General features: G+C 43.5%; 1 protein-coding gene across 1 annotated transcript in view; it reads left to right on the top strand.

Annotated features, from left to right (window-relative positions):
• The window catches only part of LOC110489436 (regulating synaptic membrane exocytosis protein 3-like), a 120,811-nt gene extending 112,035 nt beyond the window's left edge, over positions 1-8,776 (top strand). Inside the window, exons 5-7 of the mRNA XM_036971352.2 lie at positions 3,385-3,486; positions 7,272-7,411; positions 8,129-8,776. Coding sequence (XP_036827247.1) covers positions 3,385-3,486; positions 7,272-7,411; positions 8,129-8,344 — 458 coding nt within the window. The 3' untranslated portion in view covers positions 8,345-8,776. The remainder of the gene's footprint in view (positions 1-3,384; positions 3,487-7,271; positions 7,412-8,128) is intronic.
• Positions 8,777-13,509: the final 4,733 nt, after the last annotated feature.

The following is a 13,509-nucleotide window of genomic DNA, read 5'->3' as shown; positions in this document are numbered from 1 at the left end:
TATGAATAGGAGGATGGCTCTACATTAAATGCCAGATGGTGTATGAATAGGAGGATGGCTCTACATTAGATACCAGATGGTGTATGAATAGGAGGATGGCTCTACATTAGATACCAGACTGTGTATGAATAGGGGGATGGCTCTACATTAGATACCAGACTGTGTATGAATAGGGGGATGGCTCTACATTAGATACCAGACTGTGTATGAATAGGGGGATGGCTCTACATTAGATACCAGATGGTGTATGAATAGGGGGATGGCTCTACATTAGATACCAGATGGTGTATGAATAGGGGGATTACTCTACATTAGATACCAGATGGTGTATGAATAGGGGGATGGCTCATCATTAAATACCAGATGGTGTATGAATAGGAGGATGGCTCTACATTAGATACCAGACTGTGTATGAATAGGAGGATGGCTCTACATTAGATACCAGATGGTGTATGAATAGGAGGATGGCTCTACATTAGATGCCAGATGGTGTATGAATAGGGGGATGGCTCTACATTAGATGCCAGATGGTGTATGAATAGGAGGATGGCTCTACATTAGATAACAGATGGTGTATGAATAGGAGGATGGCTCTACATTAGATGCCAGACTGTGTATGAATAGGAGGATGGCTCTACATTAGATACCAGATGGTGTATGAATAGGAGGATGGCTCTACATTAGAAACCAGACTGTGTATGAATAGGAGGATGGCTCTACATTAGATACCAGATGGTGTATGAATAGGAGGATGGCTCTACATTAGATACCAGATGGTGTATGAATAGGAGGATGGCTCTACATTAGATACCAGATGGTGTATGAATAGGGGGATGGCTCTACATTAGATACCAGATGGTGTATGAATAGGAGGATGGCTCTACATTAGATACCAGATGGTGTATGAATAGGATGGCTCTACATTAGATGCCAGATGGTGTGAGAAAAAGGGGGATGGCTCTACATTAGATGCCAGATGGTGTATGAATAGGGGGATGGCTCTACATTAGATGCCAGATGGTGTGAGAAAAAGGGGGATGGCTCTACATTAGATACCAGATGGTGTATGAATAGGGGGATGGCTCTACATTAGATACCAGATGGTGTATGAATAGGGGGATGACTCTACATTAGATACCAGATGGTGTATGAATAGGAGGATGGCTCTACATTAGATACCAGATGGTGTATGAATAGGAGGATGGCTCTACATTAGATACCAGATGGTGTATGAATAGGGGGATGGCTCTACATTAGATGTCAGATGGTGTATGAATAGGAGGATGGCTCTACATTAGATACCAGATGGTGTATGAATAGGATGGCTCTACATTAGATGCCAGATGGTGTGAGAAAAAGGGGGATGGCTCTACATTAGATGCCAGATGGTGTATGAATAGGGGGATGGCTCTACATTAGATGCAAGATGGTGTGAGAAAAAGGGGGATGGCTCTACATTAGATACCAGATGGTGTATGAATAGGGGGATTGCTCTACATTAGATACCAGATGGTGTATGAATAGGGGGATGGCTCTACATTAGATACCAGATGGTGTATGAATAGGGGGATGGCTCTACATTAGATACCAGATGGTGTATGAATAGGGGGATGGCTCTACATTAGATACCAGATGGTGTATGAATAGGGGGATGGCTCTACATTAGATACCAGACTGTGTATGAATAGGAGGATGGCTCTACATTAGATACCAGATGGTGTATGAATAGGAGGATGGCTCTACATTAGATACCAGATGGTGTATGAATAGGAGGATGGCTCTACATTAGATACCAGATGGTGTATGAATAGGAGGATGGCTCTACATTAGATACCAGATGGTGTATGAATAGGGGGATGGCTCTACATTAGATACCAGATGGTGTATGAATAGGAGGATGGCTCTACATTAGATACCAGATGGTGTATGAATAGGGGGATGGCTCTACATTAGATACCAGATGGTGTATGAATAGGGGGATGGCTCTACATTAGATACCAGATGGTGTATGAATAGGGGGATGGCTCTACATTAGATACCAGATGGTGTATGAATAGGGGGATGGCTCTACATTAGATACCAGATGGTGTATGAATAGGAGGATGGCTCTACATTAGATACCAGATGGTGTATGAATAGGGGGATGGCTCTACATTAGATGCCAGATGGTGTATGAATAGGAGGATGGCTCTACATTAGATACCAGATGGTGTATGAATAGGGGGATGGCTCTACATTAGATACCAGATGGTGTATGAATAGGAGGATGGCTCTACATTAGATACCAGATGGTGTATGAATAGGGGTATGGCTCTACATTAGATGCCAGATGGTGTATGAATAGGGGGATGGCTCTACATTAGATACCAGATGGTGTATGAATAGGGGGATGGCTCTACATTAGATGCCAGATGGTGTATGAATAGGGGGATGGCTCTACATTAGATACCAGATGGTGTATGAATAGGGGGATGGCTCTACATTAGATGCCAGATGGTGTATGAATAGGGGGATGGCTCTACATTAGATACCAGACTGTGTATGAATAGGGGGATGGCTCTACATTAGATACCAGATGGTGTATGAATAGGAGGATGGCTCTACATTAGATACCAGATGGTGTATGAATAGGAGGATGGCTCTACATTAGATACCAGATGGTGTATGAATAGGAGGATGGCTCTACATTAGATACCAGATGGTGTATGAATAGGGGGATGGCTCTACATTAGATACCAGATGGTGTATAAATAGGAGGATGGCTCTACATTAGATACCAGATGGTGTATGAATAGGAGGATGGCTCTACATTAGATACCAGATGGTGTATGAATAGGGGGATGGCTCTACATTAGATACCAGATGGTGTATGAATAGGGGGATGGCTCTACATTAGATACCAGATGGTGTATGAATAGGAGGATGGCTCTACATTAGATACCAGATGGTGTATGAATAGGGGGATGGCTCTACATTAGATACCAGATGGTGTATGAATAGGGGGATGGCTCCGCATATCCTTCCAATGTGTTTTTTTTCTTCTTTTTCTTTTATGAGCTAAAAATAAATTATGAGAATTCTATGCCACAATCACTTGGTAAAAAATCATTGTGAGGACAGTGGAACAGACGTTATAACAGACTGGAAGCGTTCTGTCTCTCCCTGCTGGTCAACACTGGTACTGCAAGTTGAAACAACAGTGATCAGATATACTGTAATAGAGGCAGAATGTGACCTGATCTGACCTGGAAAAGGGTCTCAGTTCTGGACTATAACTAGGCCCAGAGCTTCTCCTGGCCAGGTTACATGTCAAATCATCTGCCCCTAAACGTGAAGAGTGTGTGTAGCAAGTGTGTATAACAAGTGTGTGTTTTCCTCCTGTAGGTGACGTCCATGTGGGTATGGTGGACAGAGGAGGCCAGCTAGAGGTGGAGATCAACCAGGCCAGAGGACTGACCCCTAAACCAGGGTCAAAGAACATCCCAGGTACAATACATAACTACAGAACTTTATTGTTCATCCCAGGTACAATACAAACCTACCAAACTTTATTGTTCATCCCAGGTACAATACAAACCTACCCAACTTTATTGTTTGTCCCAGGTACAATACAAACCTACCCAACTTTATTGTTCATCCCAGGTAGAATACAAACCTACCCAACTTTATTGTTCATCCCAGGTACAATACAAACGTACCCAACTTTGTTGTTTATCCCAGGTACAATACAAACCTACCCAACTTTATTGTTCATCCCAGGTACAATACAAACCTACCCAACTTTATTGTTCATCCCAGGTACAATACAAACCTACCCAACTTTATTGTTCATCCCAGGTACAATACAAACCTAACCAACTTTATTGTTCATCCCAGGTACAATACAAACCTACCCAACTTTATTGTTCATCCCAGGTACAATACAAACCTAACCAACTTTATTGTTCATCCCAGGTACAATACAAACCTACCCAACTTTATTGTTTGTCCCAGGTACAATACAAACCTACCCAACTTTATTGTTCATCCCAGGTACAATACAAACCTACCCAACTTTATTGTTCATCCCAGGTACAATACAAACGTACCCAACTTTATTGTTTATCCCAGGTACAATACAAACCTACCCAACTTTATTGTTTGTCCCAGGTACAATACAAACCTACCCAACTTTATTGTTCATCCCAGGTACAATACAAACCTACCCAACTTTATTGTTCATCCCAGGTACAATACAAACCTATGTACCTTTGTTGTTCATTTATTAATCCCAGGTCAAATCAAATAAAATGCTGTTAGTCACATACGCATATTTAGTATGTGTTATTGCGAGTGTATTGAAATGCTTGTGTTCCTAGCTCCAACAGTGCAGTAGTATCTAACAATACACAACAATACACACAAATCTAAAAGTCAAAGAATGCAATTAAGAAATATATAAATATTAGATTGAGCAATGTCGGAGTGGCATTGACTAAACTACAGTAGAATAGAATACAGTATATACATATGAGATGAGTACAGCAGTATGTAAACATTATTAAAGTGACTAGTGTTCCATTATTAAAGTGACCAGTGATTCCAAGTCTGTATATAGGGCAGCAGCCTCTAAGGTGCAGGGTTGCGTAATCGGGTGGTAGCCGGCTAGTGATGGATATATAACAGTCTGATGGCCCTGAGATAGAAGTTGTTTTTCAGTCTCTGTCCAAGCCTTGATGCACCAGTACTGACCTCTCCTTCTGGATGATAGCGGGGTGAACAGGCCGTTACTCGGGTGGTTGATGTGCTTGATTATTTTTTGGGCCTTACTGTGACATTGGGTGCTGTAGGTGTTCATGCCCTCAGACGAACCATCAAACAGGCAAAGCGTCAATACAGAACTAAGATTGAATCTTATTATACAGGCTCTGACGCTCGTCGGCTACAAAGAAAAACCTAGCCGTGAGCTGCCCAGTGACGCAAGCCTACCAGATGGGCTAAATGCATTTTATGCTCGCTTCTAGGCAGAAAACACTGAAGCATGCATGAGAGAACCAGCTGTTCTGGACGGCTGTGTGATTGCGCTTTCCGTAGCCGATGTGAGCAAGACCTTTAAACAGGTCAATATTCACAAGGCCGTGGGGCCAGACGGATTACCAGGACGTGTACTCAGAGCATGCACGGACCAACTGGCAAGTGTCTTCACTGACATTTTCAACTTCTCCCTGTCCAAGTCTGTAATACCTAACACCATCATCCCTAGACCCACTCCAATTCACATACCACCCCAACTGATTCACAGATGATGCAATCTCAATTGCACACCTATGTGAGAATGCTATTAATTTACTACAGCTCCGCGTTCAACAACATAGTGCCCACAAAGCTCAATACTAAGCTAAGGACCCTGGGACTAAACACCTCCCTCTGCAACTGGATCCTGAACTTCCTGACGGGCCGACCCCAGGTGGTAAGGGTAGGCAACAACACATCTGCCACTCTGATACTGAACACGCCTCAGGGGTGCTTGCTTAGTCCCCTCCTGTACTCCTTGTTCACCCACGACTGCGTGGCCAAGAACGACTCCAACACCATAATTAAGTTTGCCGATGACACATCGGCAGTAGGCTTGATCACCGACAACAACGAGACAGCCCTTGTAGGGTTTCCCCCTCAGTTTCCCCCTCAGGAGACTAAAAAGATTTGGCATGGGTCCCGATCCTCAAAGTTCTACAGCCGCACCATCGAGAGTATCCTGCTTCACCGCCTGGTACGGCAACCGCTCGGCATCCGACCGTAAGGAGCTACAGAAGGTAGTGCATACAGCCCAGTACATCACTGGGGCCAAGCTTCCTGCCTTCCAGGACATATATACTAGGCAGTGTCAGAGGAAGGCCCAAAAAATTGTCAAAGACTCCAGTGACCCAAGTCGATACAAGGCGGTACCAGAGCACCGAGTCTAGGTCCAAAAGGCTCCTTCACTTCTTTGGGACTGGGGGGTAGTATTGAGTAGCTTGGATAAAAAGGTGCCCAGAGTAAACTGCCTGCTACTTAGTCCTAAAAGCTATAATATGCATATAATAAGTACATTTGGATAGAAAACACTCTGAAGTTTCTAAAACTGTTTGAATTATGTCTGTGAGTATAACAGAAGTCGTATGGCAGGCAAAACCCTGAGAAAGAATCCAACCAGGAAGTGGGAAATCTGAGGTTAAAAGTTTTTCAAGTCATTGCCTATCGAATATACAGTGTCTAGAGGGTCATATTGCACTTCCTAAGGCTTCCATTAGATGTCACCAGTCTTTAGAACCTTGTTTGATGCTTCTACTGTGAAGGAGGGGGGAATGGGAGCTGAATGAGTCAGAGGTCTGCCAGAGTGGCATGAGCTGATCACACTCTCTCACGTGAGAGCGACCTGCGTTCCATCGCATTTCTACAGACAAAGGAATTCTCTGGTTGAAACATTATTGAAGATTTATGTTAAAAACATCCTAAAGATTGATTCTATACTTAGTTTGACATGTTTCGTCTGAACTTTCGCCTGGACTTGCCCGCCAGGGAGGAGGAGGTATTTGGACATAAATGATGGACTTTATTGAACAAATCAAAAAAAAATTGTGGACCTGGGATTCCTGGGAGTGCATTCTGATGAAGACCAGCAAAGGTAAGTGAATATTTATAATGCTATTTCTGACTTCTGTTGACTCCACAACATGGCGGATATCTGTATGGCTTGTTTTGTTGTCTGAGCGCTGTACTCAGATTATTGCATGGTGTGCTTTTTCGGTAAAGCTTTTTTGAAATCTGACACAGCGGTTGCATTAAGGAGAAGTGGATCTAAAATTCCATGCATAACAGTTGTATCTTTTATCAGTGTTTATCATGAGTATTTCTGTAAATTGATGTGGCTCTCTGCAAAATCACCGGATGTTTTGGAACTACTGAATTTGGCGTCAATGTAAACTGAGATTTTTGGATATAAATATGAACTTTACCGAACAAAACATACATGTATTGTGTAACATTAAGTCCTACGAGTGTCATCTGATGAAGATCATCATATGTTAGTGATTAATTGTATCTCTATTTCTGTTTTTTGTGACTCCTCTCTTTGGCTGGAAAAATGGCTGTGTTTTTCTGTGACTAGGTACTGACCTAACATAATCGTTTGGTGTGCTTTCATCATAACACCTTTTTGAAATTGGACACTGTGGCTGGATTTACAACAAGTTTATCTTTTAAAATGCCCTTTCACTCAGAATTTAAATAACTGTATTGTTCATTTCCTGCAGCAACCTATGTAAAGGTGTATGTGTTGGAGAATGGAGCATGTCTGGCTAAGAAGAAGACCAGAGTGGTGAAGAAGACTCTAGACCCCTCCTACCAACAGGCCCTGCTGTTTGAAGAGAGTCCTCAGGCCAAAGTCCTACAGGTAAATACCTAGCTATATCTAGAAATATTGAAGTGGTAGAAATAGGATTTGTGGTCCCAGAAACCCATATGTTCGCCTTTGTGGTTCCAGAACCCCAAATATTTGTCTTTGTGGTTCCAGAACACCATATGTTTGTCTCTGTGGTTCCAGAACCCCATATGTTCATCTTTGTGGTTCCAGAATCCCATATGTTCGTCTTTGTGATTCCAGAACCCCAAATGTCCGTCTTTGTGGTTCCAGAACCCCATATGTTCGTCTTTGTGGTTCCTGAACCCCATATGTTCGTCTTTGTGGTTCCAGAACCCCATATGTTCGTCTGGCATGGCCGGAGAGTGAAAATACATTTTTTCTTCACCAAATGTCGTATTTATTGACTTAATTTTATTGCATCTCTAGCAGCGATATCATTTTTGGGATGGTTAGCTAATCAAAGCATTGACTTAATTTCCCGTCCCCCTTCTCTCTCTCCTCCCCCCTCTCTCTCTCTCTCTCTCTCTCTCTCTCTCTCTCCTCCCCTCTCTCTCTCTCCCCACCTCTCTCATCCTCCCTCCCCTCCCCTTCTCTCTCTTTCTCTCCTCTCTCTCTCTCCCCACCTCTCTCATCCTCCCTCCCCTTCTCTCTCTCTCTCTCTCTCTCTCCCTCCCCCCCTCTCTCTCTCTCTCTCTCTCTCTCTCCCCCCTCTCTCTCTCTCTCTCCCCCCCCCCCTCTCTCTCCCAGGTGATTGTGTGGGGTGACTATGGGAGGATGGACCACAAGTGTTTCATGGGCATGGCTCAGATCATGCTGGATGAGTTGGACCTTGGTGCCACGGTGAGCGGATGGTACAAGCTGTTCCCCACCTCGTCTCTGGCTGACCCCAGCATCGGACCCCTCACACGGCAACTGTCCCAGTCCTCACTGGAGAGTTGTGCCACCAGCCCCTCCTGTACCTAGACAGAGAGAACTATATACTCACACTCACACTCACACTCACACACACTACCACCAGCCCCTCCTGTACCTAGACAGGGAGAACTATATACTCACACTCACACTCACACTCACACACACACACACACACACACACACACACACACACACACACACACACACACACACACACACACACACACACACACACACATCATGCAGATGTGTTTTACACGCAGAAACGCAGTCAGACGTGTTTACATACAGGCTTCTGCATACACACGTGCCCATCCATAAACCCCTGCAACACACACACACACTCTCCAACACGCTGATCCTCAGATCCATCCCCATAACTATGTCAGATAACATGATTTACCAGAGCATAGCATTATAGTAGCGTTACTTACTGCCCAATATCCCTGTCCCCTTCCCCCTTCCCCCTTCCCCCTACCCCCTGTCCCCTGCCCCTGCCCCTGCCCCTTCCCCCTTCCCCCTACCCCCTGTCCCCTGCCCCTGCCCCCTGCCCCCTTCCCCCTACCCCCTGTCCCCTGCCCCTGTCCCCTGCCCCATCTCAGAATCCCTGTCCCCTGCCCCATCTCAGAATCCCTGTCCCCTGCCCCATCTCAGAATCCCTGCCTCCTGCCCCATCTCAGAATCCCTGCCTCCTGCCCCATCTCAGAATCCCTGCCTCCTGCTCCATCTCAGAATCCCTGTCCCCTGCCCCATCTCAGAATCCCTGCCTCCTGCCCCATCTCAGAATCCCTGCCTCCTGCCCCATCTCAGAATCCCTGTCCCCTGCCCCATCTCAGAATCCCTGCCTCCTGCCCCATCTCAGAATCACTGCCTCCTGCCCCATCTCAGAATCACTGCCTCCTGCCCCATCTCAGAATCCCTGCCTCCTGCCCCATCTCAGAATCCCTGTCCCCTGCCCCATCTCAGAATCCCTGCCTCCTGCCCCATCTCAGAATCCCTGCCTCCTGCCCCATCTCAGAATCCCTGCCTCCTGCCCCATCTCAGAATCACTGCCTCCTGCCCCATCTCAGAATCCCTGCCTCCTGCCCCATCTCAGAATCCCTGCCTCCTGCCCCATCTCAGAATCACTGCCTCCTGCCCCATCTCAGAATCCCTGCCTCCTGCCCCATCTCAGAATCCCTGCCTCCTGCCCCATCTCAGAATCCCTGTCCCATCTCAGAATCCCTGCCCCCATCTCTGAATCCCAGGGTGGTTGAGTGATTGCCCCGTTCCACATTCCCCGATCCCAGAATTCCAAGCTTGCATCCCAAATGGAACTCTATTCACTATATAGTGCACTACTTTGACCAGATCCTGGCAAAAGTGGTTCACTATTAAGGCAATAGGGAGCCATTTTGGGACCCAGGTCAAGGCACTACTTCTCATCCCAGGGTCAGGTCATTCCTGAAAACAGTTTTTAAACTCTATGCCAAACTAAGAAGAAAAACAACTTTATTTTTCAAAACCAAAGCAATTTTTATTGTTACTATCAGTCGTGCTAGTTATACAGTATATACGTCTGGATATGTAGCAGAGTCTATGACTTAGATATAATGCAAAAAATATTATATATTTTAAACACACACACACACACACACACACACATACACACACACAAGCTGGGGAGGAGAGAGACGGCTCACATTATGAAGAAAAATCAACAGGCTTTTTGGATGTTTACATAATCACTATTATGTGAGGTAGCAGCGCTAATCTTCTCATTTCCACAAGCCAGAGTTAATAAGTATATAGATATTAGATAATATAGATTATAATATGTAGATATGTGTGTTCACGTGTGTATCGGTTGCATCCCACACGTTTGCTTGCATCTCTTATTGAGACATTTTAAAGTGCTATTTTTAGCTTGCCCTTTAAGATTCTAATCAGATATATAGATGGTAATTTATTTATTTAGCTAATCAGACACTGTCTGAAGAACATGAGGAACGTAACACTCTACACTGAGTTTAGGGAGATGGAGGGGCATCGTTTCCACGGAGAACAAAGTCCCAACCTACCAGCATCCCTCGTCAACAAGCTGCATTGTGGGACACAAGAGGACCAACTGACAAACTGAACACTCACAGGAATGGACCTCAAACGTTCCTCAAGACAGTTCAACACAAAGGCTTCTGGGTAGTCTGGGCTGTAGTCGTCGTTCATTGTAGACCCTGTTAGTGCAATCCCACAAAGGACTTCGTATCCCAGAGGTGATACTGTATGCTTCTGCCCCACTGTACAGACTAGAACCTTTTGGATCAACTTCCTCTTCATTTCCTGTCTGAAGTTTTTGTCTACACTTCCTGCTTTTGACCGAAAGTAGGAGGTGGGAAACATTGGTGAGAAAGAAGTCTTTCTGATGTCTGTGGTGAGATCTCCCACCCTAGACAGACACCCACCCACACACACACACACACACACACTCACACAGAACACACACACACACAGAACACACACACACACACACACAGAACACACACACACAGAACACACACACACAGAACACACACACACACACACACACAGAACACACACACACACACACACACACACACACACACACACACACAGAACACACACACACACAGAACACACACACACACACAGAGAACACACACACACACACACACACACACGGATGCCCCCCAGACACATAGGACTAAGTCTTATGATTGGGTAATATTGGCCACCTGTGTGAACTTTACCCTTTAACTCCTGAGGTTGTGTGGTGAGGTCACTGCTCTCTCTCAGCAATGTAAACTCCAGCAGCACAGATATATTGTATCTTCAATTACCTTTAACAACCAGTAGATGGCGTCTGATTCGTTCCTGTACAACCAGTAGATGGCGTCTGATTCGTTCCTGTACAACCAGTAGGTGACGTCTGATTCGTTCCCGTACAACCAGTAGGTGGCGTCTGATTCGTTCCTGTACAACCAGTAGGTGACGTCTGATTCGTTCCTGTACGTGTTCAAACTCAAAAAACATATTGTCATCTTGTTTACTGATATTGTATCTTGGACATTTCTCCTGATCACCAGTTTTGCATATCATCGTGGATCTAATCTGGACACATTGGTCAGGTCTCTTAGATTACTTCTTAAATCTCTCTAATCAGTTAGGGACTGATTCCGATGAATTAATTTATATTTTTCCTATGCATGCACTTCTTAGTATTTGGCATTTATACTTACCTTATTTAGTCACGAACCTTATTCAGTCACGTGACTCGTACTGCAGGTGTGGCTACCTTGTGGGGCTCTGAGTACATTTCATTAAACCGCTGAAAACTCTCCAGTTTGCTGGCCAACAGATTTTCTCGCAGAGTTTTCATTCAACTGGGTTTTCAGTACATTTATCTTAAAGCCATCCCTTTAAAATACTCTGTACCTTTCAGTTAAAATGTTGTCGGTAGACTCATTAGGATATATTGAGAGATCGGGTATCTGGATATTAGGGATCAATGACGGAGTAATCTAAATATATGCATAAATAAATAAATATAATATAAATAAATATATGCAAATTCTTCTCCGTTTCAGCACCAATTGGTAGATTTAAAAATCCTCTGATCTTGTAGATTGTCTATTTATTTAGGAAAGTAGTTCTGAATCATAAAGGACTTTAAGCACCAAATAATGGTTAGATTCATTCTGAAAAATGCCACATTCAGTTCTTTAACCCGTGGTAATGTTGACAGATTAGTGTACACAGAATTATATCAGGGAGAATAGTGTACAATAGTAGGCTATACCCTCGTCTATTACCTGCACTGACCATGGGACTGTGTGATGACAAGTATTGCGCCATGCGTCAGGTTCAAACTGTTACGGCTCGGTCTGCGCCCCGCTCCATAATTAATTATCCTACATGTCTTTTTTGTATTACCAACTGTTACTAATGATCCTCAGCAACAACCACACGGCCGTGACGGCGTTTACAGAGGAGTCAAATGAAGGTAAACTAAACAATGTAATTAAATGGAATGATAATGTAGGCTGTACCAACTGAAGGGAACTAACAGTACATTGGCAGTTGAATATGTGTGGCTATTAGGTCTACTGACAGTCCATACTGACGACTAATGTTTAACATGATTAGAAATAGGAAACAGAGAAAGTCGGGGTAGCCTATAATTAAGACAGGGTGCCCATCGCTGCAAGTTAAAAGGCCGTACTATTTTAACTCTGCATAACAGCACAGCATTTCATCAACGTTACCGTCGGAAAGTTGATATGTTTTGTTGGTATGTTTCAGTTTGCTGCCAAATAACGCCTTCTTCATATTTAATTCTAGCAATTATATGGTAAACTAGATCTAAAACAAGTGTTGTTTATATTTACAATCCCCTTATCCATTTACCCAGCTCTTATTAAAAACTCTTATCAAATTGTAAAAATTGTATGAAGGTGGTGGAATTATGAGGGGTATTTAAGTCAAGGTCAGAATACAGGGTATCGGTAGCTTCATTTATCGGTACCCTCATTTATTCCATCTCAACCCCAAAATGAATATTAGGTGAATTAACATGCGATTAACATGCAATTGACACGCGATTGACATGCGTTTAACACGCGATTCACATGCGATTAACGTGCGACTCACATGCGATTAACATGCGACTCACATTCGATTAACATGCGATTCACATGCGATTCTCATTTTTTTTACGTTCGAGATCAGAATGTGCATCGAGAGAAAAGTTAATAAAAAGGTAATTCCATTCCATTCTATTTACGTTTTATTTACGTTAAACTCGGGTTGGAATCGGGCCCCCTTTGTTGAGTATGGTTACATGCACACAATGTATTGTGAAAACTCAGATTTAATATAATAGTTTGATTTTAAATGTTTACATGATTTGCAAAAATAATGTTTGCCTTAATCATGTTTACATGGACTCAAATGAAATCAACTTTTGATAAATGCAACAACAACAACAACAAAAATAAATAAATAAATTGGCATTCATAATAAACATCCGACCGCAGAGACCTTGTTATTTTAGCATATTTGATTCTGAGTTTGGAAATATAGAGTCTGAATATGAAAACCATTTCTAATATGAATACTTTTTTTGGTGAGTTTTTCCAAACTCCCTTCACTTTTATTTAACGAGGCAAGTCAGTTAATTAAGAACAAATTCTTATTTTCAATGACGGCCTACCGGG

Source organism: Oncorhynchus mykiss, chromosome 30 (genome assembly GCF_057628025.1).
Source record: "Oncorhynchus mykiss isolate SJ-2025 chromosome 30, ASM5762802v1, whole genome shotgun sequence".
Taxonomy (NCBI): Eukaryota; Metazoa; Chordata; class Actinopteri; order Salmoniformes; family Salmonidae; genus Oncorhynchus; species Oncorhynchus mykiss.
Note: the sequence above shows the minus strand (reverse complement) of the source record. Positions and strands in the feature narration are given on the sequence as shown.